The 27,881-nt window shown below is 40.7% G+C and overlaps 1 protein-coding gene across 5 annotated transcripts; it reads right to left on the reverse strand.

The window, feature by feature from the left end:
- Positions 1 to 1,412: 1,412 nt before the first annotated feature.
- LOC132791201 (nephrin) lies at positions 1,413 to 27,855 on the reverse strand. Of its 5 annotated transcripts, none has more exons than XM_060800039.1 (12): positions 8,178 to 8,265; positions 7,503 to 8,036; positions 7,272 to 7,442; positions 6,914 to 7,204; positions 6,549 to 6,848; positions 6,199 to 6,489; positions 5,838 to 6,140; positions 5,493 to 5,777; positions 5,153 to 5,434; positions 4,286 to 5,088; positions 3,809 to 4,192; positions 1,413 to 3,009 (listed from the first exon to the last, which is right to left on the reverse strand). In XM_060800039.1, the coding sequence occupies exons 1-12, from the start codon at positions 8,248 to 8,250 to the stop codon at positions 3,001 to 3,003; spliced, it is 3,726 nt and encodes a 1,241-aa protein (XP_060656022.1). In that variant the 5' UTR covers positions 8,251 to 8,265; the 3' UTR covers positions 1,413 to 3,000. The 5 variants fall into 5 exon arrangements, with proteins under 5 accessions (XP_060656022.1, XP_060656021.1, XP_060656023.1 ...); XM_060800038.1 differs by having other exon boundaries at positions 3,809 to 4,213; XM_060800040.1 differs by lacking the exon at positions 8,178 to 8,265 and adding an exon at positions 27,242 to 27,855 and having other exon boundaries at positions 1,414 to 3,009; positions 3,809 to 4,213.
- Between the last annotated feature and the right edge of the window lie 26 nt (positions 27,856 to 27,881).

The raw sequence follows: 27,881 nt of genomic DNA on the forward strand, positions 1-27,881 counted from the left end.
ACGGTTTGTAATTTAATCAAATTAAATGCATACATTTTATTACACAACAATTAGCAAGCCACCAAATAAATTCAAAAGAGTAACTATAAAATTCTCAATTGTGCTTTTCAAGAGTTTATCTTGACAATTGTTTTTTTGCAATCACTTGAAAATAAAAATACCAAAAAGAGAGCATGTGAGATTCGACTTTTTTTTTTAACAATATCTTCTCAATATGCTCTAAAGTCGAGCTAAATAAAAATCCATTGCCCGTTTCAAATGTTTTAATTAAAATTTAATGAATTCACTGTATTTAATTATGCATTGTGTGTGTTTCTGTTTTGTCGTTTTGTGCACATTCAAAGTATGCTGAAAATTAATTTTAATTGTTTTGCCTGTTATTGTTGTCTGCTGCTGTTGCTGTTGCTGTTGCTGCTTCTCTTAGTGCAACGAGTGGCAATCGAGGCGATTATAGTCGTATTTTGCAAAGACTCTCCCTGAGCCTAGGCAGAGCTCACTCAGCAAGCAGACAACATGATAATTAAAATAGCATTTATTGCATTTTATTTGATAACAAAAACACACAATCTGCTGATGCTGCTGATGCTGATGCTGATGCTTCTATAACTTCGTTTCTGTGAAATTGCAATTTTAATTAACTGACATTTTGCACAGTCGGAGCATAAACAAATACTCAATTTAATAAGCAATCATAACAAAACGAATATTTTTACGCAATGCACAAAATAATAAACACAAACTGCACAACATATAGTTTATTACATTTATTAATAATTTAAATAAAAGCCATGACGATGTAAAATCAATTAAAATATGCAAATGTTAAATATTGATTTCTATAATTTATTATTCTGCTACTGATCACTTAAAACTCTCCTCCAGCCTGAGGTCGGTGAAAGCAACGCATAGAATAACTTTTTGTGTGATCCGCTAATGTTGGCCACATAAATTAAGAAATAAATATTATTAAATGCGCTATTAATTAAGCGGAGCAGCGACGCTATTAATTAATAAAATTTCTAAACAAAAGCCGCCGTTAAGTCTCCGGCCCCCCAAAAACAATTAGGCGTCATTTAAGGTGCAAGTCGACACGCCCACTTAATAGAGCCCCAAAGAGCCAAATGAAATTGTGGCCTGAGAACATGATGAACGTGAACAAAAAGCCAAGCGCTGATTGATGGCAATAGACAAATTTGGGTACAGCCGCAAAGCCATATACCACATAATGAAGCAGGTGCTTTATCTCTGTGTGCGAGTGTGTATGTGTGTGGGTGAACTGTACCCAAAAAAACCATCCCAGAATAAAATATGTAAATTTGTAATTTTTCAAAGATTTGTAAGTTATTTATTCAAATACTTTTGTTTGAAGTTACAAAAATTTGTTGTGGGTGATTTTTGTATGTTTTTTTTTTTTTGTTCGTTTTTATTTTGTCTTTGATTTGGAAATATGTTTTAAATATTAATTACATATTTATATATATGTATATATATATATATAATTTATTAAAGTTTCATTTTATACACATGCTTATCTTGATTTAAATGCAAAGATCCCAAGTCTAACTTTAATTAACATTTCGTTTCATTCATGAATTATCTTTTTTTTTGTGTGTTTTCTTTAGCATAATTTTTGGCGCTTTCGCATGTTTTATCATGTATATAATTTATTGTCATGCATGATAAAAACTTAATCAATTTCATTTGTTCTTTTTGTAAATACGTATATATTTATATGTATATATTATGTGTATGGTATGCATGTACTTAATTATTAATTTCATGAGCTCTTACAACTAACGAAAATCACACTTACAATTAGTTTTATAATTGATGTTATGCATTTTTTCAAGTTTTCGCTGTTTGTTCACTTTTATTTATTTTATTTTTTTGGTTTTTGGCTAATTTATTGTTTGTGATTTCGAATCGTTTTGATCGTTTTTTTATCGTTGAAAATCGTTACGCTTGTCGGGCCTTAGGGTTGTAGACATATACATAAAGATTTATATATATGTATGTATATGTTTTACTCGTAATTGTGTTTATGTTGAGATTTATGTTGATATTGGTATGTCTAGAGCTTAAACTTGAACAACTGCTAATGAGAATGAGTCACGACGACGACGACGACGACGACGACGTCGACAGAGTCGTTAATATATTTATGCTAAATGCTAAAAATCGTAATTGCTACTACTTAATATCAAGAAAATGCCTACAAATTAATATTTGAGTGTTTTGTTCTTGTGTTTCATTTTGTTTTTTGTTTTTCTGGTTTCTTCTACGAATGCTGCTTTCTGTGTGTGTGTGTGTGTGTGTGTATTGTGTGTTTGGGTTGTAAGTATATAATTGTATTGGTTTCTTGGTGATGAGAGGGGCAAGCATTTGTAGAGTGGGTTGCGTACCTGCCCCAAAGGCTAATCCATTGGCATCCAGACACCGGCAGCATCGATTTCATTGATTGATGTGGATTCATCATTTGACGTGCGTGCTGATGTATATATGGTTGATGTTGTGTTTCGTGATGTGAGTCGAGTTGGTTTGGATTCGATTGGAGAGCCTTGGATACAGGTACTTATCACAGCCTTCGAGCGCCGCATGCAAATGTCTTTTCTCAAAATACATTCAACATGTTTCCTCCATTTGCGCTCCATAATAATCAACGTCATTTAGTAATAATTATAAACAGAAAACAAAACATAAGAAACTGGCAACAGCAGCAGCAGCAGCAGCAACAGACACAGTAACAACAACAATCGAAACAACGCAACATCTTAAAATCCCTATTAATGACTGAAATTGACTCAATTTCAATTTCTATATCTATCTGCTAATGTTGATGTTGTCTTTGTCGTTGTCGCTTTTGTCGATGTTGTTATTGCTGACTGTGTTGCTCTGTTGTCTGTTGTGTGTGTTCATGTGTGTATGTGTGTGTGTCAATCAGTCTAGCTGGGTTTGGCTGGTGTTTGTTGGTTGCCTTTCGTCTTTGACGCGCTGCACGGCTTAGTAGGTCTGTAAGATAAATTAAAGTGAAGAGAGAGAGAAAAACAAAAATATATCATTTAATAAGCCATTATCAATATTAGAGCTTAACGAGGGTCGCTCAAAAATGTGTGGAAACACTCACAATATTAATGGAACAAAATTCAATTATGTATTTAACTATGCTTTAACGCTTTTCTCTTCTTTCTGCTCAAGAAATTGCTTAAAATTAGTTTTAATGTGCTTAGCATATATATTTTGTAATTGAAAGTTTTTTAGTAGTCAATAAATATAGGAAATTTAAAATATTTTGAAGTATTATTAAAGTTCCTAAGCAAAATTAGGAAATTTTGGAAAATTCAAAAATATTCTTTACAATAATTCGAACCTTTATCTCTCACAATTGCAAATACATGCAGAGGAAAAATAAATATATGGTTTGAGTTTAAAATAATGTATTCACTAGAAAAAGCTGTTAATTCAGAATGTTCTAAAATATTTTTGAAATTAGCTAAGGTAGGTTATCATTTAAATTATAAGTTCATAAAATGCAAAGAATTTTAAGAAATAGTTAATACTCTGAAATATGTTTAAATGCTCGATATTTTTGTAACATTGCGGATAACATATATAAAAATATCTGATTTCATAATTAAAAAACATTCATGTGAAATATAGCTTTAAAGATTTCAACGAAAATAAGTTTAAATAATTTATAATATTCTGAAATATTTTTGAATAATTCCAATTTTAAGATTTTTCTTTCAGTATTTAATAGTTTCCAAAAAAGAAAATCCATAAGGATTTTTTGACAAAGAGTTCAACTTACCACTGGTGGATAGGACATGTACTTGTCGCTCATGTTGAAGTAGGATCCATCAGCGGGCGGCGCTGGCGATGGCGATGATATGTAGCTGCCCTTGATGACCAGCGAGGAGGCGGGCGACGGCGATGGTATGTACAGACCATTCGAGATCAGCATGTGATCGTCCTTGGCCCGCATGGGCATACCTTCGATCAGTCCTGTGGCGCTGTTGCGCTGACTGTGCCGCTTGGGATTGGGCAGCGTGCGAGTAAAGTCCGGATTGCACATCGGATAGGGCGGCGTGCACATCGAGCTCTCCTGGTACTTGGGTGGATATGCCGTCGACTGTATGATGTCCACGTTCTCCACGAGGTACGTGGATGCGGCTGTCTTCTTCTGAACATCCGCCTGCAATGCAGTGATGGGCAGCTGGTTATTGGAATTGGCCAAGTCAGTAAAGTCAGGTTAAGAGAAAATTTCAAATGAATTGCTGATAATTACCTTGTAGACTGACTGATTGTCGTCCTTGGAGTAGGCATCATCGTTGCTGGGCTCCGTCTCGCCCTGAGACTTGTTCTGTCGCCGGATGACGAACCAGGCCACAAGCGCCGCATTCAAAACGAGCAGGACCATTGCAGCCGAGGTGATGCCAATGATCATGACATTTGGCAGCTCATCCTTTTCCGTATATTCCGCCGAATGTGGCTGCGATCCTTTGCTCAGGGTTAGCTTGATGTCCGGCAGGAATTTACTAACTCCCGCCTCGTTGTGAGCCATCACCGAGAAGTAGTAGGTGCCACCGGGCTTCAGGTTCTCCAGCGTGCTGTTCTGTTGTCCCACCTTGGCGTCCAGATACTTGTACTTCTCGTCGCCCTGCTGCTTGAAGCGTATGCGGTAATACACCTGCATACCGCCATCAAATCCAGCAGTCCACAGGAGCTCCACACTCGTATCGCTCACGTTGCCCACGCGCAGCTGTAGCGGAGCATCCGGTCGAGAAGGTTTGCTGAACTCAACTGTGGTGCTCGCCTGACCCATCGAGTTGCGCACCACACACTCGTACTGTCCGTAATCATCCGCCGAGGTGCTTTCCAGCAGCAGTGCAGACTCAAAGTGCAGCGGATCAACCTGACGATCGACGCTGGTGAACTTGTTGCGACGCTGCATCTTCAGATCCTTGCCATGACGGCGCCAAATAAAACTAGGCTGAGGTGAGGCCAGCGCACGACAAACGAGCTGAGCTCGTACTCCTAGACGAGCCGCATACCTCGTATAGCTGGGAGAATGATCAATCTCAGGAGCAGCTGCAGATGAGGGAAATGCAGTGTTAACTACCATCTAAGATTGTCTTACTCCTGTTGTACTTACTTTGCACCACTAGCAGCACTTGCTGAGTGGCAACAGCGCCGCGTTGATTGTCCACGATGCAGGTGAAGTTGCCAATGTCGTCGCGCTGCACGTTCTCGATCTGCAGGAAAGCGGTGTTGTTCTCAAAGCTGGACGTGGTGCGCATGGCAAAGTCATAGCCAGGCCGAGACCAACGCACATGGGCTGCCTCCAAGGGACGCGCCTGAATCTGACAAGAGAGCACAGCCTGTTCGCCAGAGACAAAGCTTTGTCCCTCCGTCACAGAGGTGATGATGGGTGCATCTAATTTGGTAATGGAAATAAGCATATGCCTGACATTTGGAAGAATCTCTCTACTTACATTCAACCACCACCTGAATCTCCAGCAGGGCGGTGCCTTGAGTGTTGAGTGCTTCACACACATAGATGCCCGCATCGTTGCGACTGAGACGACTGATATTGAGACGGGGTCCATCGGAGATCAAGCGTTGCCCACTCAACGCATTGTTGCTGATGGGCAGACCATCCTTGGTCCAGGTATAGCTGATGGACATGGGATTGCCACTGGCATGCAGTTCCACCTGCATCGGAGCACCCTCAACACCCACAAAACTGGTAATCTGAGCAGCATCGAACTTGGGAGGAACTGTAGAGGCAGAGACTGTTGCTTAGAGAAGGGACAAATGGGTCAACTGAATGAACTTACAGAGTATGTCCAGGCTTATGGTTTCATGCACGCTGCGCTGCAACACTTCGTTGTGGCTCTGGCAGGTGTAGATGGAGCCATCGAGGTCCTGGGTAATATTCACATGCATCTCCAGAGTGGAGACCGAGCCACCCCAAAGACCCGGACGATTGGCCAGATTGAGTCCCTCCACCGGAATGCCGTCCTTCCACCAACTAATCTTGGCAGGCGGGTTGCTGGAGCTGGAGTCGCAGATGAGTTTGGCGCGTATGCCAGGCACGAGGTTTTTGGGCGCCACGCTGATCTTCACAGTCTCGGGTGGGACTATAGAAAGCGACATTCTTGTAGGGAAATATTCTCAAAAGAGTTTGTGGTTACTTACAATGCACGCCTAGGGTTTTTGTGGCAAAGAGCGGAATTTCGATGGCAGCATTTTGCACCTCGCACTTGTAGATGGCATTGTTGTCGGAGGCATTCACCAACAGCGACAACTCGGAGGTAATCTTGCTGTCCGTCACCTTAGAAGCAGCATTCACCCGCTTATCGTTCTTGTACCAAAGCAAACTTGGCGGCGGATTACCGCCCGCCGAGCTGCATTGCAATTTCAATATGGAGCCCGAGATAAGAATATCCCCATTGTTGTAACCGGTGAGCAGGGGAGCCGAAGGAGGATCTACAAAGGGAGTTGGCTAAAGCAAACTGCATAGCATCCAATTAAAGCTCTTTACTTACACAACACATTCACGGTGTGGGAGCCAACGACATTCTGTGAGAGCTCCGCATTCAGAGCATGACAGACAATGATGAAAGTGCGGCTTTGCGAGTCGATATTTAGGGTAATATTGGAGCTGCTCACCCAGCCGCCATCCGAGCTGCTTGTGGTCTTGAAGGTGCCATTACTCAACGGACGTCCATTCATGGACCAGTTGATGCGTGCCGGGGGATTCGAGGGAGCCGTAACACAACTCAGTTGCACCGCATCGCCAACTTTAGCTTGCGTCGCACCGCTCAGAAATACGTCTTTGGGTGCATCTACATACGAAAGATGTTACAACTGAGAATGGGAATGGGATTGGGGATGCAAATGAGACACTTACAAAGCACAGTCAGATTGAGTTCAGCACGCAGAGGAGTATTCGACAGCAGATTCTTCGCCTCGCAGACCAAATTGGCGCCATTGTCCGATGCGTTCGCCGTGAACTTGTACACATTCTCCGAGAGACGTCCCGAGGTGCGTTGTGGGGAGTTTAGGACCTCGCCATTGCGATACCAGACCAGTTGGGCTGGAGGATTGCCGCCACGACTGCGACAGGCGATTTGCACCTGCTGACCACGACGCAAATTCTCCCCCTGACTGTATCCCTCAAAGAATGGCGGACCGGGAGGGTCTAAGCAAGGGGAAGGATAATGTAAGTCAAAAAGGGGTAAACACAAAGCATTGTCGATAGGACTTACAAAGCACTGACAGCTGAACCTGAGCTCGCATTGGCACATCCGGAGGCAAAGCCTTGTGACGCGCCTGGCACGAATATTCCTTGTAGTCATCATCGGAACGCGGCTGCAGGTGCAGCGTGGAGCTGGTGCGGAAGCGTTTAGCTGACGTTTGATTCACCGACACAATGGGAACTGAACACAGCACACGAGTTAGGGGATTTCGTCAACGAAAAGAGAGTGAAAGGGACTTACCCGATGTGGAGACTGGCGTCTCGCCCTGATACCAGACAATCTCTGCAGCAGGATTTGCATTCTCAGTGATGCACTGCAGCGTTAGATTCTGACGTTCGATGACCTCAACCTTGGCATTGCGCGAATAGCCATCGATGTAAATGCTGCTGGGTGCAGCCACAATGCTCAGCTTGGCATTGGCGCGTATCGCAGGATTGCCAGCGGCAGGACCCACCTGGCATTGATACTCCGCATCGTCCTCGAGTGTGGCATTCTTGATTTGCAAATTGTATGTGCCATGGGCGGCATCGACGAGCACGGAATAACGCGGATAACCCGGAATAACCGCCGAGAATCCCAACGCAAAACCATCCTTGGTCCATTGCACCTTGCCAGCCCGAGCGGAGACCTCACAGCGCAACAGCGTGTCCGTGCCTTCCAGTATTTGCAGATCGTGCGGCGTAACCCGGAACTTTTGCACAGCCGCAGAGGCAGGCGCTGAGGCGGGGGGAGAGGCAGCGGGAGCGGTTACCTGGCCACTGCAGTCGCAGGCAGCTGAAAGAGAGGAGAATCGCATAGGAGTTGTGTTAATCGGCACGTTCGACAATTGCGCACGTAGTTGGGAACTGCAGCAGAGGCGAGTTGAATTGCCAACGCCATCGACAAGTCGACATATCGACAAATGGTCGATTCGACCTGTCACAGCATTGGCATCAGCATCACAGTCAGCATCGTAGTCACATTTACCTACTTTTCGCAGCCCACACATATAAAATACACATTACTTAAGCGTAAGACTCAACGACGCAGCTCAGTCACATCTCACTAATTTGGAACAACTTTTATTTTATTCCCTCTTCTTTTCTTTGCCTTTGCCTTTGCGTTGTCTTGCCTTTGCGTTTTTCTTTTCTTTTATTTCAAGCAACACACACTCAAACACATGGCTCACATGTGTCAGAGCACTCTGCTCTCAGGTTGTCATTGAGACATGGACATGTCTCAGTCACTCCCTCTCCCTCTCACTCTCTCTCTCGCTCTTGCTCTCTTTGTCTGTTCGTTGGCAGTCTGTGTGTCGCTGCTTCTACCCACACCTAACTATAAACGAAGTAGGTCTACAGCTTGCGGCTCATTAGCATTAAAATGTCTTAAAGAAAAGACCAGGCCACGTTCGATACCAAATTGAACCGACTACTTAGCTGTTCATACACAAAAGTGCGTGTGTGTGCGATGTAAGTGTGTGTGTGTGTGTTGTCGTCGACCTAATCAGCATTAGAGCAATCTACATAGGTAATATAAAAGCACGCACAGTGTGCCCGATCAACAAAAAAAAAACAAATGTCGAACTAAATTGTGCTACTTTTGCAATAATTCAACACAGATTCTTTTTTCATAGTTTCTCTAGTAGGTAATTAGACCGGAAATTTCACATATTTTATTGTGTTTTAAATATTTTTGATGACATGGTTATTCATTGCGAAAAGATACATTACTTAAAAATGTTGGTCATACGTCATCAAAAATATGAATAATGACAATATAAGTGATGACTTTTTTATTAACAAATTAACTTGTTTCAATAGCTGATCTTTTTCAATATTCAAATTAAATTGGTTTAACAAACATATAAACTATTCTGCCATGCCGAAAGCATTTAAAATTGATTATATTTAAAATCGAATGACTTAAAGTGATTAACTTATTGCGTCTGTCAATATATCGAATAAACAATACGCTTCAGTATTTTGCCATTTGCCAATTAATTATCATTTATCAAACATAACACAAATTTCTCATACATGATTGGCAATCAAAACAAGTTCAATTTGTTTCAGCCAATGCAATTAAGCCGAAGAAGCATTTTAGTTCGTTTTGAAAAACGAAATGAAACTGGTTTCCTGCGCTGCTTTTGTGCCACTGTGCAAAGGCAGAGCAAACCTCCGAACGCAGCGTGAGACGTGCCTACAAATGGCTCAACAAATAAACGTCGCTGTCGTGGACTTCATCAATGGATTAATTGATTATTTGTCGTAGACAAGACGGAGCGAGGCTACCACGCTCTTGAAATGAGTCCGATTTCCGTTTGTCTTGGCCACGAATCCGAACTACATTCGACTATATATACACATAATATGTAAATCAGAGTATATACAGACAATAGATAGATAGAGCTATCCATGGTATATGATTTAGTTAGCAGCGGAAACGCAGCGACCACCCGCAGTTGGAATTAGTCACCTCAGGTTCTTTATTTTTTTTTTTATTCGCTGGGTGCCTCAATTTGCAACTGGGCTGTGCTGCATTACTTGGACCCAAAGTTCAAGCAATTAAGTCCAGAGACCAAGAGACAGTTGACCAAACTGCACAGCCAGAACATTTCCTGCGGCAATTAACCAACAACAACAACAACTGCAGAAGCAGAAGCAGGCAACAAAAACTGCACAAGTTGACAGGTTTTGCAGCGACGACAATGACAACAAAAAACAGAGGCCAAGCCCAAGCAACGTCTCCGGTTGGCTACAACTCATTTAGTGTCATTACGAGGTGACTCTGTGTCGCCTTGCCTTGCCTTGCCTTGCCCTCTTCCCTCACTCCTCTCTGTGTATTTCGTTTACTACATTTACATACACATGGCTTGGGTAAGTATATGGAACGAGTACAAGACAATAAGCAGTGGGTAATTGTCACACACATATGCATGACCGGCAGGATGGCCAACAAAGAAATCCTTGAAGTGTGACAGTAGGAAGAAGCACCGGCAGTACACTCAACACAAAAAGATAGAGGAAGGAGGACCCGCAGAAGGAGAGAGAGAGAAAAAAGGGAAAACACACGCTGTAAAGTGAAGTAAAGTGCAAAGTAAATGAAAGACGAACTAAAGGCGGGTAAAGTAAACCGGTTTCCCATTTCATTCATGCCTTCTGTGACCAGTGACCAGAGCACAGTGGTCAAGCGAAGGCAAGGAGTTACTACCTCCCTCCCTCCCTTCCCTTCGTCCTGTTTCGCCCCTCTAGTAATTCTCAACTGGGCCCACAAATTGTACGCAAACTAAACTAACAGCTTAACCGCAAAACCGTTCCAAGCAGTCGATGCTGATGTTGATGATGATGATGCCGTTTGGCATACTCGATGTCGATGTCGATGTCGATCCTGTGACTCTGACTCGGCCACAAGTTAAGTGCGTATACTCTACACACACACACACATACATACGCACAGTCAGAGGCAGAGGCTAACACACATGGCTTGAGGCAAAAGCTTGCTAATAGTTTCGAGCATGGTCTGTGGACTACGTGTGGCAATAGCAAGCGATGCGCAACGCCGGATGTCGCACTAATGGTCAACGCAAAAGACGCCATCCCCTCGCCCCATGTTTCTCTCCCCAAAAGCTGCTGCTGCTGCACTTTCCCTCCCTTTTGTCACTCTGGGCTGCTTTGTAAGTTAAACTATCTACAAGTCATTAACTCATACAAAGCCTGCGACTGTCGCACAGCAGGCCTACGACCACAAGAGTGAAAGAGATAGAGAGAGAGAGAGGACAGTGAACATCTTTGTTGCTGTTGTTGCAAGACAATCCAGAGTGAAGTGGCTGGCCTGAACCTGGATCTGGACTCAACACTCTGCCGGACAACGCACATTTCGTTTTATTCTTTTTTTCTTTTTCTGCTTTTTTTTGCGCTCGCCTGCTGTTGTTCTTAATATTTTCCTTTTCTACTAGTTGTTGCTGTCTTATCAAGACCAGTTTCCAGTTTGTGCTGCTGGTTTTCTCTGGCTCTTTGGCTCTTTGGTCCTCTGTTTTCGGTTCGCTCTGTTTGCCTGAAACTTCAGCGCGTTAATGGAAAATATTGTGGCTTATCACAGGAAATCCGGTGAGGTTTTTTTTTCTCTCCTTCTTTCTCGCACTCCTTTTTGCGCCAGGACACTTAGCGTGCACACAACCATCAACAGCAACAACATCAACGACAACAACAACACGCACTCGAATGACTTTGACAAAATTAACGGTCACATAAATCTCTCGTATAGAGCTCTAGGCGCTCTTTGTGGCTTTGCGTTATAAATTTAATTAAAATTTCTTCCTTCTTTTTTTCTGTGTTTGCTGTGTTGGTTTTTGCCGTTCCCATTGTTGTTGTTGTTGTTGTTGTTGTTGGCTTTTTTCGGCATTGTTTGCTGTTGGTGCGGTCGCAACGAGTTCTGTTAATTTAACAAATGTCTTTTATTATATTGATTAAGCGGCTTTGGTGTCAAATTTGTTGTCAGCTATGTTAAGCGCCCACAAAGTGTTTGGAATTGTTTTAAATGGCGCAGCGAATAGGATTTTCGGTTCCATGACAATTATTTTCAACATGTGGCTTACGGCTCAAAACCCCAACCCCAACCCAACCCCATCCGGATATGTGTTCAAAAAGGCTTATAATTTGAAAACCAGCTAAATAAATGGTGTGCACTCAACTCAGTGGAAAGCAACTCGTCTCGTCTTGAGCCGCTTAGGTCCAGAGGCTTTTAAGATCATTTCTCCAAGCGGCTCTAATATTAGCTTAGACAACAATTCCTAGCAATTTTATTTATAGAATACGGTAATTGCTTCGGTTGCTGCTCTCACGAACGAACAAATTTCGCAGCATGTTGTCAAGTTTTAGCATTGATTGAAAATAAAATAAATCGCTAGCAGCCCGCATCGAAGACATCAATCTATCAAAATTCTGGTTAAACTTGTTCAGCAAAAAAACGAACTTTAAATTAATATATTTAAGTGAGTTTCTGTCTGCGATGAATTCATTCATTGTTATACACACACACATTTTGTCCTTTCGCATTTCATGTAATGTGTAATTTGCATGTGCAAATGCATTTCTCATATTAATATCATTTAATTCGGATTGCTTTGCAATTGACAGCCTTTTGGGTCTTCCCTTTCATATTTTACAATAAAATAAAAAATTGCTCAGCATCCTTTATTCCATTCGTTGTCATCCTCGTCGTTGTCGATTTCAATATTCTGCTCGGTTATTGTTTGTGCTCTTGGCTATCTTTATTGCTCAGTCCTTCAGACTGTGTCACACGGGCCGAGCGAGCCATTTAATGTGCGCCTTGGGCACGCTTAATAAATTCACAATAAAACGCATTTGACTCAAGTGAATCGCACAGCCCACAATAACGACCTCCCTCCCTCCTCCCCTTTCCGCTGTCTTGTATCTTGTGAAGTTCTGGGTAAATTTCACACAAATTGCCGCATTACCAAGTCTGTGTGTCTGTGTGTGTTTAGTTGTATGTGTTTGTGTGCTGTGCTCTCTGCACTGATTGAATTATAAAATTTGCAGCTGAACAAATGGGACCAGCCATATCAAATGGTCTCTCTCACTCTCCATCTCTCCCTCTCTCGTTCTCACTCTGAGCCTCTTTGGTAGCCACGTTAAACTAATCAACTAATTTGCTATGAACTTTGCGGTCTGCACAAATTAGAGCGCCATTGCCTGGGACAGCCTCCGACAGAGACGGAGTCGGAGACAGACTTGCGGGGGTGCCAAAGAGTGAGAGAGAGAGAGGGAGAGAGAGAGGCAAGCAACCCGGCCAGCCATAGCATTAACATTAATTATTTTCTGCTTCATGAGCATTTTAGATGAACATGAACGAGACCGAGCGATGAAGATGTGCGCCCAGCTGCTGACCGGAGTAGCTTTCATCTTTAATTAATTAATAAAAATTATTGCCCCTTTTGAACTCTCTCTTGGCCTATGTCAACTATTTTTTCAAATATGCCAACGAAATAATTTTCATTTTGTTCTCATCTTGTGTCTGATTTTGTTCTTTGTTGTTTTATGTTTTTTTTTTGTGTGCCGTCTGACCGCAACCGAAAAAATTGTTTTTGAAAATTGAAAGTATTTTGCGGGCAGCGGGCAGCGAATGCGGGCAAGGCAATTAGCTAAATTAAGGCTGGAATTTACCAACACAGAAAAATATACTAGTATACATATATGTATGTTAGTATATACTAGAATCCAAGGCATCGAATTTGCATGAAATAATATTTAGTGTCGAACACACACAAATATTAAAGTGTAAACAAACAACTTATAAACATTTGGCCAAATATGCCAAATTGAGCACATAAACCACAGAATAGCAACTAACTAACCCCAAAAAAGGGATGAATATAGCTGCAGCATCTACCAATATCTCTTTCTATCTCTCTCTCCCTCTCTCTCTAGTCTATAGGACAGCCATAAAAGTTGGGCAAACAAAAATACTAGCATAGCTTAACAACACTTTTAAAATGAAATTTAACAGCATTCGGAAGAGTCGGGAAAAATAACAACCCAACAACAATAACAACAACAACAACGACAACGACAGCACAAATACTAAATAAATAAATAAATCCAAACCAATTTCTGTGTATTTTTTGGTTGTCTTTTTTCTGTTGTTAATAAAACGACTGAGAGAGAAGAGAACTGTAATAGATTTGATGATTTTATGACTGTAAGCCACTCAACGCAACATTCAGAGGTTTATACATTCGTCCGGTTGTTTGTTGTCACCAGAGTGTGTGTGTGTGCGTGTGTGTGTGTGTGTTGGTGTGTAGGCTGAGGTTGAAGATCTTTAACACCCACATGCCCAGGCGGAGGCAAAAATAAATGTATTTCTCCAAAAAAATTGACAAATTTTATTAGTCATAAATTTTCGGCAGAGGCAGAGCATTAAAATCATAGGCAACACCTAGGCAAAGTGCCGCACAGCCCAAAAATTGGTAAGATGGAAAATGTAAAATGAAAGAACGAACCAACGAACGAACGCTGTGTCGGCAGTCTATGAAAATAAATTAGTCAGTGAAAATATTAAAGAACCGAAAGAAAAAGAAAGTTTCGGCCCAATGAAGCAATGAAGCAATGAGGAACCGCGAGCGCCTTAAAATATGCAACAAAATATTATTTAGTGCGCTCGTAAAACTTCGGCGGGTGTTTGTCTGCAAATGGGCAAAGTTTGTGCCACTTCTTGTACTTATTGTTGTTATATTCTGTGGTAGGCAAATTAATTTTTCGCTGGCTTTTTTTTTTTTTTCTTTTGTTTGCTTTTGCTCTTGGTGTCGCTCTTAAGCACTGAAAACGCTTTAATGCGCGAGCTGACATTGGGTTTAATGTGTTAAGTTTTTTTTTGGGATTTTCGAGCACTGTGACTACCGGTCTTAAAGCCAAAGACAAAGCCGCAGCCGCAGTCCCAATACTCCCACACACACACACGCACACACAGTGTGACACAGCCCACAGAGGTCCGTAGGCTATTTGAATAAGCAATCTAGCCAGAGCCCAAGCCATAGAGTAAATGGTACAGCAATAGACTCATAAAGAAATCAAAAGCAACATTTTGCGCTAGCCAGCTAGCCATGGCTTAAAAAAACCAGTTCGAGTGCCACTAACTAACTGAGCCGTCGTCGTCGCCGTCGTCGTCGTGGTCGCCACAACCTACGTGCCTCAAATACGGGTTTATGAATGGCCACCGCCATATGAATGGCTCACAAAGACGACAAAGACGTGGGCCAGCTATGATCCCCCTGCCCCTACACCTTCCTCTTTCCCTTCTCCTTCACCTTCCCCTTTAAGTTCTCTATATTGCCTAGCAATTCCCCCTTTTGTAGCCTAAAAGACAGTCGCGTCGAGCTTTCAGTTACGGCGCATATTAAACTGAATTTCAATTTAACTCAAGCTACAACTATAGTTGCACTATCTGTGAGTGTTGTCTCAGTGTGTGTGTGTTTGTTGGGCACCCAGAGCACGCACCTGGCTTTGACGTTTTTGCCCGGCTTAGTTTAATGCGCTCAGCGAATCAACGATTCGCTCGGATCGCTTCGGATCGACAGCTCTGGCTGCGATCGACGTTTGCACTTGTCGTTTGGCAAATGCCAAGACATGAAGCTATTGCATGCCACACTTGCCTCTTACTGTTGCCATTGCCTTGTGTATGTGGCAGCTGCATAATTATAATGTCTGGGCTGTGTATTAGTTTTTTTTTCTGTGTTCGTTTTTGTTTTTCTGAATGTCTTGTCTTTGCCAAGCTGTTGCCCGTCGTCTGTCTCGCCAAAAGGTCAAACTGCATATTTCTGTGTTGTTTTTTTCTGTTATTTTATTGACGTGCTGAACTTTGTAGACGGCTTAGTGTGAGACTATAAAATAAGTTTATCATGCAACTGGGTTATTTATACAGAATATACTTAAATTGAATTGAAATTTGATGTTATAAAATACTCAAAAGTGTCGTCGAATTCAATTTGCATAAAAATGTGCAAAAAAAAAACCATATCAAGGCAGGTTGAGAGAAATAAACTTTTTCGAATCCAGTTTCACAATGAAAGCTATAAAACACAATGAATTATTTTACGAATATATTAATTTATAGAGCTATTTTAATATCATCCGTATTATTCGCAACTACCGCGTACAATTTCAAGTTTCTCGTATTCCCCCATTAAAATCAACGGCACAGAAAATACTATGCAAATAATTTTGCCTCTCTTATTTATGCTATTTTGTATACTTTTAATTTTATTAAAAACACGTCGCATATCCATGAATGAATGAATGTGCTCGCGCGTCTCGTTTGAAAAGTTTTTAGTTTATTTTTGACTTGTTGTTTAATATTATTTATGTATGCAGATTGAAACTTTTTTGCCGGCTTTGGGACGGTTTCGTTTTTGGCTTTTTGGGAGACTCGACTCACGACTTGATTGTTGTTTTTGTAAAATTTAATGGCCATCTGATTGCGGACAAAACTGTTCAGATTACCTATTTATAATTCCAAGGATGTGTTCATTAAGCTATAAGATTTATGGTCATACTTATGGGCTGCATGTTTTTAATGCGTGTGAACAAAATGCGGGCGATGTCACTTCATTTGTGTGTTTCGATGTAGAAACATTGATGTATTTTGCACGTCTCCATGTTTCTTTTTTTTATATGTTGTGCCCAGTCTAAGAACTACAAATCCAGTCAAGCGCGTCGGGCCTGAAATTCAAGTTATCTGACAGTGTTTTAAAACTGCTCGAGCATAACATTTGACTAAGGGGGCCCCAAACCCAAATGTTAGATAATCGCAGCCAAAGCAAAACCGAAGTCGAAGTCGAAGCCAGTTAAAGAAATATGTTTGTCGTAGTCGGACTGAAATTCAAAACGCACACGGCCACACTGGTCAGATTAATGGCTTCAAGCTGATTAGTTTGAGGCCAAGACACAAAACACAGTCACCAACTGCGGCGACTTGACTTGAGACTTCAGATAAGATGTAATACAAAGGCCAACTAGCTTTGGTGGGCATAATTAGCCAAAGCTCAACACAAGTCTCTGTTTAGTCCGAATTTGTCAGAGGCAGTCCGAAGGGAGGAGCAAGAAGAGATATGAATAATACTCCAAATTGTGCCCCACAACCAAAATCTTCATTTGTCAAAATTAACACTCCAACCATAAGCCAAGAGCTACAAATCTCTTTGTTGTGTTTTGTTTGTTGCTAATGTTTTGCTAGTTAAGCAAAATAGCCGCGTAGGTGAGATCAACATTTCATTATTTTTACATTAATCTTTTAATAATTGATTTTGATCTCCAAAGTTTTACATTCTTCTAATTAATGAAGTTAGATATGTTACAACTTCTGAGTTGCTAGTTAAACTTTTAATTGAACATTGCGATTATGAACTTTTTAATCTTTAAAGATTAACATTCTTTTAATATGGTTTTATTTTAGATACGTTTTCTTTAAATTACAATTCATAATTGAACGTAATTTCAAGCAACTTTTTAATCTTTAAAGATTTACATTCTTTTAATACGGTTTTATGTGAGATATGTTTTCTGTAAATTACAACTTATAATTTACTAGTTCAATTCTTAATTGATTGTAATTTCTAGCCACATTTTTTGTACATTTCCTTTCATTATTTATTTATTACTTCCGATCATTATCAGCGTTTATTTTGTTCCCACACTCGATCAATCTTAATTCTTGATCAAATTTTCAACATTTTCGAGATCGACCTACTATTGCACACTTATTATTATTCGTGTTGTTAACATGCTTATACCTGTTCTTGCTAACTGAAAACGGCAAATTGAAAAAATAAGAAAAACCAAAAAAAAACTGAACAGAACGTTAAACAATTTTCACATTGTCGCGTCTTGTTATTAATTCAATTTTTTTTTTTTTTTTTTTGTATATTATGTTTTTTGTTCTTTTTTTTTTGGGCCAGAGTTACCGTACACTTTTGTGGGTTTTCAGACACGTCCCTGGCAGTTTAATTGAGCCAGCAGCGGAGGGGAAAAAGGCACTGACAACTGCTGTTGTCCAAAACCGGCATGGGCGCGTCACACACACACACACACACACACACACACGCAAGTCATAGCCATCCATCATTATGAAATGTGTGTGTGTGTTTTTATACAAGTTTGAGTCGAGCTGCACCTGCTCGCATTTTGTTGGCCTGGGAAGAGCGAGTTTGAGTTTGAGTTTGAGGCCTCCTTCATTGATAGTTTTCATGCACTGGGAGCTCAACTTTCGCATGCGCAAACTTGTCGGACAACATATGCTGACCATCCAGCTATAGTTCCAGCCTCAGTCTCAGCCTTAACTCCAGCTCCAGCTTCGCTCCAATTCAAGCTGAGATCTGTGCAGCTGGAACCGGACCAGCTGGCTTGCTTCAGCTACAGCTTCAGCTTCTGTTTTTGCCGTGATTCTGCGTAGAGTCTCCACTTTGCTTTTGCTTGCCTCACTTTTTTTTTGTTGTTGTGTTTGCCTTTTGTTTTTATGCTGTTGTTTTTTGTGTGTGTGTGTGTGCGACCAACGTAAGTTAATATGACTTGTAGCACGATGATTGCTTCCTGTGCCGGGAGAGTGACTTGAAAACTGGCAACTGGCAAACTCGCAACTCGAAAACTCGCACGACGCTTCGCTTAGGCGCTGACAGCGCTCTGACGACGACGCATCAGCAGCTTTTGTTGGCCAACTTTTTCGAGCAAACGCTTTGTTTTTTTTGCTTCTTTCATTTTATGAATGAAAAATCGTTGGCTGCTGATGTCGCTGCTGCTGCTGCTGCTGCTGCTGCTGGCGGAAGTAATAAATTAATTGAGTAAATATCGATTCGCACTGCGCTGGCAGGGCTGACTTGTTAATTGGCAGCACTTGAATAACACACACACACACACACACACAGATACCTACACGTTTACAGTAGTCGAGCATTCAACTTGCAGCTGTGCATTTCTCCCCCTCCATTTTGCATAGTCAAATTGGCTGGCAAAAGGGAATCCGAGCTGACATCGCAGTAGAAATAGAAATAGATATGGAAGTTGAAATCCAGCTAAATCATGTTAGTCAGTCGTACAGTCAACAAGCGAACTCGTCAAGTCAACACCACATCCAGCATTCAGCATCCAGCATCCAGATGATGCTTCGTGGTTGGTAGCTGGTGTCGCATCCTCCGCATTGAGTTGTCGCCTCGCTTTGCCCCTTCCCTCCCTTCTATCAACATCCAAGTGGAAGCTGGATGCTGAGCAGATTAATGACCATTGATAGCGCATATTCAACTGCTCAGCGAGCGTATTAATGCAGCTTGATAATTTATTGAAAGCGCTTCTAATGAATTTTTATGTTTTGCCTTAAAGTAAACATGAACATGACTCGACTTGCGTCGAAGCCAAAGATGCCCCCAATAGAGGAAGAGGAAGAGGGAGGAGTACTCAGTACTTTACTTTCAGCTTGGGGTACTTCTGGGGTGCTTCTAAAGCGCTTCTAAGTGCCTTTTAACGGCTGCTTCCGCTAGCGTTTTCAACGTTTGACTTGTAATTTGGTACGTAAAGCGTTTTTTATGGTAGCTTTTATGGCAGCATATGCCAACAAGCTGCCTCATCGTGCGTACTAAACTTAATTAATTGGCCAACGGCGCTGTGTTTGCCAATTATTATTGCCACATACATAGTTCTTTAACCTTTTTTGGCTTTCGTCTTAGCCTCTGCTTTAATTTAAATCTTCAGCGCTTAGTGTGAAAAACTGTAACGCATTAAAAAACAACAACAAAACACTCATATTCAGTTTCTCACAACTTCGACAAAGCTTTTAAACTTGTTTCGCCCCGAAGGCATAGAGTTTATTCACAGAAGAAAGTAATAGTTAATAGGTGTAATTAAGCTAAATAAAGTGCAAACATCAATTATTATTTATTACAATGATAAGCGAAAGAGACATACGTATTTATATAAAAATGCAATTAAATGATTTATTGGCGCCTGAAGTCGGAGATGCGATGCATCATAAAATACTTTATTTGCACGTGCGAAAAGTATTTAATACTCTAATAAAAACATGTAGGTTGATAGTATTTAGTTTTGGCATTTTTTAGTATTTTCTTCAAGCAATAGAAAGTAATATGCATAATTATGCAAATTAAAGTGCAAGCTTCAATTAATATTTATTGTTTTTGAACTGTATAGCCATAAGCTATCTGCATAAATAAGCGTATGCATGTAAATAAATACAAATAAACAAAAATCCACATATTCCATTATTTTGGCACACTGCATATACATACATATGTATGTAAGTGTTGCGTAAGCTTATTTCACTTCAATGAACAAGTTCTTTCGTTCAGTTTTGATCAGAGAACTAGGTTCTTTTCGTTCACAAGCAGGAAACAGGAGCGAACTAAAATGAAGTGAACAAATGAACAAAAATGAACTAAATATTAAAAGTGAAACGTTTGAACAATGAACTAAAACATTTTCAGTTCGTTCACCTTAGTGAATAGTTTGTTTGACATGGATCTGATTTATTGACGCCCTTAATTGGAGTTGCAGTTGTGACTTTACACATTACATATCTTGCAATATCTTTAACACAATATTTTGCAAAAATTGTAAGCGGTATTTTTTTTTGGCTCTTTTGAAGTGGCTTTCGCAAATGTTGCTGCTGTGTTGCTGCTTTATCGCATCGATCTGAGCTTCATGCATAATTGCATATATCAGATGCAAACACCTAACTGTACACATGTATGCATGTATCAGTTGCAAACACACACTCACGTATGTATGTGTGTATGGTCGTTACGAACGAGCCGTCATAAGCAGCGCTGGCAACAACAATCAAAAGGCAACAGCAACTGCAACTTGTTTGCTCTTGCAGCCGCTGATGTTGCTGCTGCTGTTGCTGTTTTACTGCTGTTGACGCCACCTAACTGTCAACTTTCTTTTTTCGCCGTCGCACATAATTACAGCTAGCAATACACATGTATGCACATATAATGCATGTATATGTATATGTGAGTGTGTGTTAAGTTTTACTTGCATGCAATTAGCATAAAAAATATCAACAGCGTTTGCATTTATATAACGCTACAAATTATGCATCATTGAAGCCTGCCACAGCAGCACCAAATTGCACTGACGTTGAATAATGACCGAAAATGCAACAGCAACAACAAGGCAACAGCCTCGACTCTGGCTCAGACTCCAAAGTGCAGCTCACAGGCCGCCAGTTGCCACCGCAGTTGCCACAGCTTCAGTTGCAGCTCCAGCTTCAACTTCAGCTGACGACAGACAGCCGACGATGATGGAAATGAAGCGCTGGCTGCCTCGAGACGCCACCAGGCACAAGCACACAACTGCCCCTGCCCCTGCCCCATGTGGTAGGTGCCACACCGTGCCGTGCCACTGACACCTCACGCACGCCCACTCCCAGTCTCTGCCGCATGCCACACGCCGCAGCCGCAGTCGCTGCCACAGTTGCAGTTGCAGTTTCAATCACAGTCTCAGACCCACTTCAGCTGCTGCTGCTGCTGCTGCTGTTGCATTGGCAGCAAATCTGCAATAGGCATAAACATTGCGCTTGTCGGATATAGAGATGGCAAGTAAGTATAATTTACACCGACATTAACAAGGAAATAAAGTGGTAAATTAATATTATACAAATAAAATGCATAAATAATAATTATGTCTAATTTATATACAGCACTGAACAATTAATAAATAATATTTCATTTTATTATTTGTACTGCATTTAGACAATTGAATAATATAGCCATATCAAATAAAACAAATACCAAAATACATATTTATAATCGTTTTCAACATCTCAGCTTTTTTTTTTTCACTAACAATGAGAACATAATAGACCATTTACATATAATCGTAAACATTTGTGAATATTACCAAATCGGAAATACGCTTTGAATGCCATGAATAGTATTTATTTTTGTGTTTTGTTTTGCGACTCCCACAAAAGCGACGATGAAGAGTGCGAAAGACAAACAAAGTAGGGTCACTAAAATAACAATATCGATAACACGAACGTGCTCATCTCTAATTCACATGCTCATATGCATGTGTGTGTACATATGTATGCATGCATGTATGTGTGTATTTGTGTGGATATGTCTGTCAGCAAATACATTGAAAATAGGCTGGAAAATGGGAAAATGGCGCGGCACGCATGAATAGAGGCATAGAGTCATCCATAGACAGCTTGGCGCTTTGAAAGGCGCATTCGATGGGTGCCCACAGAAGAGGTGGGGAGGGCGACAGGGTTTTCACTCACTTGACGCGCAAAGTGCTGCAAAATAAGCGCAGCAACATATAAAGGAGAAATGCACACACACACATACACATATACAGATGCACAGTGTGTACACATCTCATTGTGTGAGTTTGTAAAAAGACAAACAAAATGAAAGCGTAGAGCAGTTAAAAAAAAATAAGTACAAAACGAAGAGAAGAAGATGAGAAAAGTTATATAAAAAACACACAAAAAATTGGTTCAATTTAGCACAAAGACAACACGGTGCACACAGCTGAGAAGCTGAGATAGAAGGAAGGGTGATGAGGTGATGAGGAGGCAAGGCAACATCACAACATTGGCAGCATCGGTTCATGATGGGAATGTGAGATTGGGTTGGGGTTGGGCATAGGGCACTGACAGCGGCTAAGGACGGGGGCAGGGGTGGCGGGGACATGAGCCTATTTGCAGCTCAGTTCAGCTTGGTTGTCTTTATTTTTTTTTTTTTTTTTTTTTCTGCAGTCCAAACGAGCGACGACAACTCGTTAGCACAAATTTGCTATGTGGGGTATTTAATGGCAGTGGGATGGGCCAGTCGAGAGGGGGGGAGGAGGGTATTTTTCGATGAGGTCGACAGAGTGCAAAGAGAAGGGGGCAGAGGGCTGAGGGGGGCACTCCTCGTTGCTGTCAACGCCTTTTAAATGGGCAGCGACGAAAAAGCTTTTTACAATAGAACGAAAAAAAAAGCCAGCAAAACGCGTTCCCAAAAGCTGCCGCCAAAAACAGTAAAAGTCACTCCATTTTAATGTTGTTTTTGTTGTTGTTGCTGTTCTGATGTTGCTGTTGATATTTTGGCAAATTTTCATAAACTGTTATTTATTTTTATTGCATAAAGAAAATGTAAGCAAAAAGCCAAAAGACGCTGCAAAGTTGCGAGCAATTTTCTGCTGCTTTTCGTTTCTTTCACGGTGTGTGTCTGTGTGTGTGTGTGTGTTTATGTGAGCGTGCGTTAATTTTTTTTGATGTCGTTTTACTGGCAAAAGTCTGTGGCGGAAGTGAATTTGCAAAAAACACAGCAACAGCAACAACCAACAACAACAACAACAACTACACACCCAAGTACCACAGAAAAACAAGAAAAGTAAAATGCTGTGCGCTTTTGACCAGCACCCTAGCCAAAGGCGGCACAAACAGAAAATGTTTGCGAAACACACCGAAACAACAACAACACAATACATATACATTTATATATATAGTATACTAGATATGTAAAAAGAGTGTCAGACTGAGCAGAGGCAAATATGCAACAGCAATAACAACTTGGAAGCGCATTTTATTTACATAAAAACAAATGACCAGCATTTTGTGCGGGTCTCCTCCGAGTCTTCTTCTCCCCGTCAAAGTCAAAGCTGGGAGTGAGTTGTAGAAATGGAAGGAAACAAAAAAAAAAACACACGAACACAAAAAACACACACACACAGACAAAAAGAAGGTAAGACAGGGGTTGTAATTATCCCAACTTGGAAGATGGGGGCAGCGCCAGTTGAAAACCCTCAACAAAGTTGCACACGTTGGTAGGTCTATTAGGGAGATTGGCACAGACTCCTTTGGAATGTGCTGGGAAAGTTGCAACAGTCGCAGCTACAGCATGAGCTGGCAAATATTACAGAGAACTTTGTGAAGGGGATGGGGACATCATAAGCCGCAGATAGACTCTACTTAACTAGACTCTATGAAGTAGCCAGCTGAGAAGGCAATAAGTGTTGTAATTTAAGTTTTGAAAATTTAGTTCTAGCGTGTGTTTAAAATAACTGAAATCCTGGAAGATAACAAACTGTAAAGTATACAGTGCACACAAATGGAAGTCTGTTAGCTAACAGCATTCACTATGAATGGAAGTCTGTTATCTAACAGACTGCAGACATGTTAATTGACAGCACATGCAAAGCACCGACAATATCGATAACTCGTTCGATTAATTTATAATCGATATGCAGTCTGCAGTTAGCAAATGAAATGAGTTATTTATTTTAGCAAACGCTTGCTTATTGAATAAAAATTAAAATTAAAGTTTAATTTGATTTGTTTATTTTAATTGTGTAATTCGTGTTCTACAAACATCAAATAATGAATATGTGTGTAGAATAAAGTCATATATTGAATCACACCTTATTTTAAATTTAAATACATACTGGCTAAGAGAATTACCACGTATTTAAATACAAATTTATTTAAATATAGTTGCGAAGCTGAAAGTCGTAAATTGCAAATATTAATTATCCCTGCGAGTAGTTGAATAATTAACGCTTATCCTAGGCAAATGAACCTATCCAATAACACTATCGTACACACGAAAAACACTTTTGCTAAGCTTCTCTTGAGTTCTCGAGCTGAAGAGCTGAAAAGTTTTTGGGCCGGCTCCAAGTGGAGCAGAGGTCCATTACCATTTAGCTAAAGCAATTGCGGTCAGATGGAGCGTGTCCCTCTTTCCCTTCCTCCTCCCTCGCCCACTGCCTGCCCACTTTTAGTTTTCCATGTTGCCTAGCTAAATAATGTGTGTACTATGTGGGATGGGATGGGCAACTACTTACCGCTAAAACCTCCCCGCAACCTGTTCAACATAATTCGCAGCACTTTTTAATCAGAGCAAGTGGCCGAGTACTCATACACTCATACACTCACACTCATAGTCTATTCATTGGACGTTTTAGCTGCTGCTTTTGCTGCCCACCGATTAGCCAAGCCCTCTGAGCCGAGTTCTAAAACGGAGCCAGTTCAATGCACTGCGAAGAATGCGTTGCGTAGTTTTTAACCAGCTTTTAAAACGCGTCAAAAGTTTTATGCCAGCAACAACAGCAGACGACGACACGGCTTTAAGCCAAATCATTACTAAGTCCAGTCGAATGAGCCATGTGCCTTATGTTTGCCGAGGTTTTAGCTTTAATTCAATTTGCCTAGCTAAATCGCTGGGATTATGCATATATATAGCACAGCATAGCAAAGTCGGACAATCTCAGGTCTCTCTCTCTCTCTCTCTTTCCACACATAAACCTACATACGTCTAGTACATATTTGGCTTATAGCCTCTGCCTCTGCCTTCTTCTCCTCCTCTGCCTCAGTTTATGCTCTATACCATCAACGTTTATGTAGGCAAAAGAGATTTGTAAATTCTACACTTCGTTTTTTTTTTTTTTTGTGTTTTCCCCCCCCTGCCTCTTCACTCTTTCATGGCTTAAAACCACATCCTCAATTTTTCTAGTTGTGCCAAAAAAAAAAAGAAGAGAAGAAAAAAGTCTGAAAAACGTAATCATAATTTGTGTGCCGCCTTTTGTAGGTTGCAAGTTGAGCTGGCCGCTTGCTACACATGTTGAAAATTTGACTGCCTTCAAAAGTGAGTTGCCTGCCTGCCCCATTGCGGCAACAACTGGGGGCAGGTGTATTTCTTTTTACTGCCGGTTTTTCTCTACGTTTTCATATATATGGTATGTATGTATGTATTTCTCGGTTTTGTTTGAGTTTTGCAGCTTGGCTGGCATTAATTTTGAACGCGTGCAAATGGAGTTGGCTCTTGAGGCATGCCACATGCAGTGGCAGCTGCTCTTCACGACCATGTCCCAGGGCGTGTGCCAAACTCAGACGCTCAGCTCCTGGATGCAGCTTCATTCAACTTTAACTTCAACTTCCACTGCGCTATTAATGATGTTCTCCCTCAAAAATCGTTTAATATATATTACGAAAATATTCTTTAAGAAAAAATTAATTATTTAATGATAAACCGAGAAGCAGCTGCAAATTGAGTGTGGATATTAAATATTCTCATATATATTTTCGAATTATCAATTTAAGCAGATTGAATGAAACAATCATAAACATTAAGAACCTCCTTTATAATCTGCTTAGTTGCAAAATGAATTCAGAGATAAAATAAATTAAAGACAGTCGGCAATTTGTTTATTGCAGCTTGAACAAATTCTTCTTGAAAACTTTAAATTTTAATAAGAAATCCAAACACACGTTTTATCGAGTTGTTAATTAGAAATTCTCTATGGCCACTAATAGATTTGTCATGCGGTGTAAAATGATTAAAATTGTGTTAACTGAAGCTCGAATTTCAAGTTCTTAATTGCATTTTCAAACATCGGCTTTTCATTTTTGGATTTTCATAACTTTTTTCTCTTTGTTTTCGGTTTTGGTTTTTGATGTCGCGCTCAATTCATTAGCAGCTGCCCAATAAATAAATCAAAAACAGAACACAAATTGAGTATGGAAAAAGTTGGAAAAACATTTTACATTTTTTATGCAAATACTTTTCAATTAGCAGGCGAAACAAATTGCCAAACAAACTATGCAACAAAAGCCCAATAAAAATGCAAAATCCCAAATAATTAATAACAACGAAGTTGCTGTATGTTGCATGTTGCATGCTGCATGCTGCATGCTGCAAGCTGAATGGCTTCAGGCTGTAGGCAGTAGAAGAAGAGGTAGATAGAGAGCAAAGTGTTGTGGCTAAAATTAAATTATGTGTGCCACACAAAGTTCGCTTCGAATTATGTCGCATAAATCAAATAAACAGCAGCAGTAGCAAAAAAAAAAACGCAAAGTTGAGGCTGCAGAAAAATGTTGAGGAAAATTACTGTGAAAAAATTTATACGAAAAACTTTTGCATTTAAAGTGCGCCCGAGGGCGAGAGAGAGAAACGGGGTGGCAAGTGGCAAGTGTCTCCCGTGTGTTAGCGCAACACTTGTAGCCAAAAAACAACAAAATACAAAAAAATGAAAATGAAAGAAAAACAACAATTTTTATTATACGTTGTGAAGTAGAAACCGCAGTCGAGAAAACGCGACAAACGCGACGGCAGCGGGCAAAAACAAGTGTTTAAATGTCAACAGCAAGCGGCAAGAAAAACCAGCAGCAGTCGACGGAGCTCTGTGTGGCAGCTACAACTACAACGGCTGCAACAACAGCTAGACAAAAGGAGTTATATGCGAGTGTATCTGCGGAGTCTGCAGAGTCTCACAATTCATATGGAAAGATAACCGAGCGCGTCTGTTTCTGCCTCGGCTTCTGGGACTCATCTTCTATTTTTATGTTTGTGTAATTTTTTATTTTTTAGACTTTTGCGCCAGTCAAATGTCATGAACTTTTGTGGTCCACACACAGCGGTCAAAAGCATCTATGAGATACTTTTTTCTCGCTGCTGTTGCCGCTGTTGCACATGGCGTCGCTTAATAACTTACCCAAAAGCAATGCAAATGTCAAAGTTATCCAAAACTGCATCTTGCCGCCGTTTCTGATGATTGTATTTATCGTTGTAGTTGTAGTCGTTGTTGTTGTTGTTGTTGTTGTGGTTGTACTTATTGTTAACTTTTTGATTGGTTTTTTTTTAGACACTCAAACTCGCACACACTCACTTCGTTTTGGGCTGTTTACAGTTGCAGATACTTTGTGTATCTTTTGTTGTGTTTAATTGCAAGCCACAGCCTCTTTTAGGCTTGGCCACGCATTTGAGCCATGCATTTGGGCAAACATTTTGCGCAATAAACCCGACGACACTCAACAATTCACAAAGCACCCACACACTCGCACATTCACATATATAGTAACAAAGCGTTAGCGTTGTCAATTTGAATTTTGCTTGAATTTTGAAGAACTTCTTCACTTCACTTGTAGTCGGTGTTGTGTGTATTTTTGTTTATTTTATGTTTCGACTCTCGACTTTTGGTTTCGATCGTTGTTGCACTTGACACGCTTGCCACAGATACGCGACGAACAGATACAACGCGCAGACCGCTGAAGACTAAACGCAGATACAAATTCCGATTCCGATTTCGTAGCTCGCCCGCCAAACAGGTCCAAGTCGAAGCGCAGCTCACAGGC

This window comes from Drosophila nasuta, chromosome 3, assembly GCF_023558535.2.
Source record: "Drosophila nasuta strain 15112-1781.00 chromosome 3, ASM2355853v1, whole genome shotgun sequence".
In the NCBI taxonomy this organism is placed as follows: domain Eukaryota; kingdom Metazoa; phylum Arthropoda; class Insecta; order Diptera; family Drosophilidae; genus Drosophila; species Drosophila nasuta.